This window comes from Labeo rohita, chromosome 3 (genome assembly GCF_022985175.1).
Source record: "Labeo rohita strain BAU-BD-2019 chromosome 3, IGBB_LRoh.1.0, whole genome shotgun sequence".
NCBI classification, from domain to species: Eukaryota; Metazoa; Chordata; class Actinopteri; order Cypriniformes; family Cyprinidae; genus Labeo; species Labeo rohita.
In genome coordinates, this window is record NC_066871.1 from 41,154,350 (window position 1) to 41,158,608 (window position 4,259).

At 29.2% G+C, this 4,259-nt stretch overlaps 1 protein-coding gene across 2 annotated transcripts in view; it reads left to right on the plus strand.

Annotated features, from left to right (window-relative positions):
- Positions 1 to 424: 424 nt before the first annotated feature.
- The window catches only part of pctp (phosphatidylcholine transfer protein), a 12,675-nt gene continuing 8,840 nt past the window's right edge, over positions 425 to 4,259 (plus strand). For both annotated transcript variants that reach the window (XM_051106548.1, XM_051106549.1), the window contains exons 1-2: positions 425 to 600; positions 2,561 to 2,678. In XM_051106548.1, coding sequence (XP_050962505.1) covers positions 472 to 600; positions 2,561 to 2,678 — 247 coding nt within the window. In that variant the 5' untranslated portion in view covers positions 425 to 471. The remainder of the gene's footprint in view (positions 601 to 2,560; positions 2,679 to 4,259) is intronic.

A 4,259-nucleotide genomic window follows, 5' to 3' on the forward strand; every position in this document is an offset into this window, starting at 1 on the left:
CATCCGGGTAACTGACCAGAACGTGACGTCAGTGCAAACCCTCTATTACTATTAACATTTTTTCGTAACTTTTTTTTAATTTTATCGCACATCTCGAATGTTTACAAACAGGTAATTGGTAGATGTTCATGAAATAAATGAAAATAAAATATAAAAAATGTATTTCTATTTATAAAAAATGTTGTTATATAATTAAGATGTTAAAAAAATAAAATTACAATTGTTACAAAACCCACATACAAAGTAAATTAATCACAAAAGAAGAAATGCCGGACACACTGGGTGCTTATATATTGCCATGGTACTTTTCGTTTAGGTGCGTAAAATATAGACCAATAATAAAATATCGATTCCGCATTAAAAGGAAACTTTTTAGTGTAGCGTCATGCAGGAACGGGAGCACGTGGCGTGAGATCAGCTGCGCTCTGACGTCAGCGCCTGCGTTCACATGATTCTGGTGGAAACAGCAACATGGCTCTGCTCTTCAGCGATGAGGAGTTTCAGCAGGCGTGGACCGAACTGGACGAGCCGCAGCTCGACGGCGGCTGGGAGTTCTTCACCGAGACTATGAACGTCAAAATATACAGACTTTATAACAAGGTGATTATATGATGAATGACACGACGCGCACAACCAAAACAATGCGGCAGAGCGAACTGTCGTCTGCTTTACACTAACGTTATACTTTAACCGTATACACAACATAAACTAAATATATACAGTCTAACATAATACAGTGATTGCGTTTGGTTGATATTATAAGCAAACTGCAGGAAAAAAATGTCCAAAGGACATATATTCTTCAATATAGTACTGAAGATACTGTACGTAATATTGTATACATAATATAATGATAACGTAATGATACCATTCATAAGCTTCAAACTCACTGCTAAAGTTTCAGACATATTCTGTTGAGTTAATATACAACTTCAACAAAAAACGTAGTAAAATCTCATAATAATAATAATAATAATAATAATAATAATGAAATAAAAAAAACATAAATATCAATAAATCTCAATTTTTATTTAAAGTTTATGTACTAAAACAATTAAAACTTAAATAAAAATGAATAAAAGCTATATAAACATTACAAAATCGAATACAAAAACAAAAAAGTAATTTAACTAAAATAAATTATATATATATATATATATATATATATCATTTATATATATCATTTATTTTAGTTAAATTAGATTTATTTTAGATAAAATTCTATTATCTCAATAATACTAAACACTAATGTGTTTTAGAAACTAAAATGCATTTTAATGATTTTTTTTTTTTTTCCTCTAAACTGGAATCCCAATATCATCATATTTTTAGATTATATTTTGTTATTTATTATTATGATAAATGATTTTCAGTTTCCAAATATGTCTATTTATTTATTTATTTATTCATTTATTTGTTTATTTATTTATTTATTTGTTCATTCATTCATTCATTCATTCATCCTTTTTATAACATGTTCTTGCATTACTTTGTTTCATAATTGTTTTTTTAGAATAAATAAATAAATATAAATAAATATATATATATATATATATATATATATATATATATGTATATACGCTGTTCAATTAGAGGTTTCATTGTGTCAACTTACCCCATAACCCTCACAAGTATTCACTGGAGTTGAAAATGTAACTATATAAATGATAATATAATATAATATAATGCAATATAATGTAATATAAAATAATATAATATTGGACCCTGGACCACAAAACCAGTCATAAGTAGCACAGGTATATTTGTAGCAATATCCAAAAATACATTGTATGGGTCAGAATGATAAAATTTTCTTTTATGCCAAAAATCATTAGGATATTAAGTAAAGATTATGTTCCATGAAGATATTTTGTATTTTTCCTTCCGTAAATATATCAAAACTTTTTGATTAGTAATATGCATTGCTAGGAACTTTATTTGGACCACTTTAAAGGCAATTTTCTCAATATTTTTATTTATTTATTTATTTAGCACCCTCAGATTTCAGATTTACAAATAGTTGCATCTCGGAAATCAGTGGAAAGCTTTCAGCTTTCAGATGATCTATAATGGTCTATATGACTGGTTTTGTTCTCCAGGGTCACATATAATATAATATAATATAATATAATATAATATAATATGATATACTATAATATAATGTAATATAATATAATGAGTGAATTGAGTGACAGGGCACTACATTTCTTTTATGTGAAAACACAATGTGTGTTATAAATTCACAGATTGCATTGTGTTTTATAAAATACATGCATAGGATTTATTCGTTCCATAAGATAATTTGGCTCAGTGGGGTTGAAATGACATCAGATCCAGATGTTTTAGTGATTTCTAAGCAAAAACATACAACAAAAGCAAGCGTGACTGATGCATTCAAGAGATCCTGTCCACATGCACTGGGTTCAGTTTCCCCTAAATCGTGCATCCATAACAGCGCACATATGAGTCATATATCATGATGCTTGTTCAGCGTTACAGGCTCTGGCTGTGATCTGGGCCATGTTTGTGATGCATTCGTCTTTAATGTCATGTTCGACAGGAAACGGGTTTGTACGAGTACAAAGTGTTCGGTGTTCTGGCCAGCTGCTCTCCAGATCTCTGCGCAGATGTTTACATGGACCTGAACTACAGGAGAAAGTGGGACTCGTATGTCAAAGGTAATTATGAGAAAACTTCACGAAACCATTGTTTCATCAAAATTCACCGTTCAGCCTCAGTATTACTATTAAGGCAGGTTTAGACACATTCCTGGAGATCACAGTTGATACACCCATTTCTATGGCAGAACAGCTCAAACTGGCTTTTGCTGTTGGCACAAAAGTCATTATTTTAACTTCCACTTATGCTGGTGTTCATAATTTCCACATTTGGCCTACTAGAGCTCAAACAAACTGTCGCCCACTTGAAATGTGTCATAGGGCTTGTTTTTATTTGACACTTTTCTGTTTTTTTTCCTCCATATTTTGAAGTTCCTCCTGTTGCTGGTGGTCAAATACATTCAGATATGCAGGTAATTGGACTTATACGTGTTGTAGTGTAGTATTTAGACTGATTCAGTGCTGTGTTTGTACAGTAGGTGTGTAGAACGTACTGGTGTTTGGTAGTGATGTGATTTATAGCAGCACAGGCCTAAATACATGGAGTTTCTCAGTGGACTGATCCAGAGTCAGATCCATCAGTCCATATAAGGTCAGTCGTAAGCATGTGAAAGGCAGAAACTGACCCTGGATCAGACTTCTTTAATTGAGTGAGTTTGTACTTTGAATCTTCTCTTTTCTTAACATCATAAAAGCTCTATCAGTAGCTGTTTACTGTTTAATCAGAGGTGTTAATAATTAAAAATGAGATGGTGGAGTGCTGATTATAAAAAAGAAGAGGTTTAAATTGTTTAATCATTTACATTTTTCAACATGTTTAAAGTGGTCTATGTACAACTTGTAGTAGTTTACCATGTAGCTTTCAAGTTCAGGTGTACTGTTATAAAACAGGCATAATTTAGTTATTCAAAGCATTTTTTCCATCTCTGACCCTTGACACTTACAATGCATTTCAGTTTCTTTTTAACAAAATAACATCAAAATAACATGAATACTGCTCAGAATATTCATTTGACTTGCAGGTGGCAACAATTGAGGACATTTTGCAATTGTTTTTGGTCTTTATAGTGTATTTATGCATATTTATGTCAGTGTTATTTTAGTATTATTGAGATACTTTTTCTAGTTTTTAATAATATTTAGAATTGTTTATATATTTTTATATATATACATATACATATTTCCTGTTTTCATTTGTTTTAGTTAAAACTGAAGTAATTTAGTTGTGTTTTTTGTCACTTTTAGTTATTTGTTTTTGTTTATTGTATTTTATTTATTTTTTCAGTTTTAGTTATTTTAGTTTATTAAATCAAACTAAATAAAAATGAGAAATGTTTCAATGAAATAAAGGTTAAAATAAACTATTTTCAGTAAATGTTTATTTTCAAAGTAACATTTTTTATAGTTTTAGCTATAACTATAATTTTTTACTATAATAACCCTGGTTAAATAAATAAATAAATAAATACAGTATGCAAAATTTTTTTATAATTATACATTTTTGTTTGTTTTATTTGTTTTTTCAGTAAATATTTATTTTATTTCAAGTAACAACACTGTTTTTTTATTATTTAAATTGTAGTTTTAGCCTTAACTATAATAAATCTGGTTAAATAAATAAATAAATTAATTAATTAATTA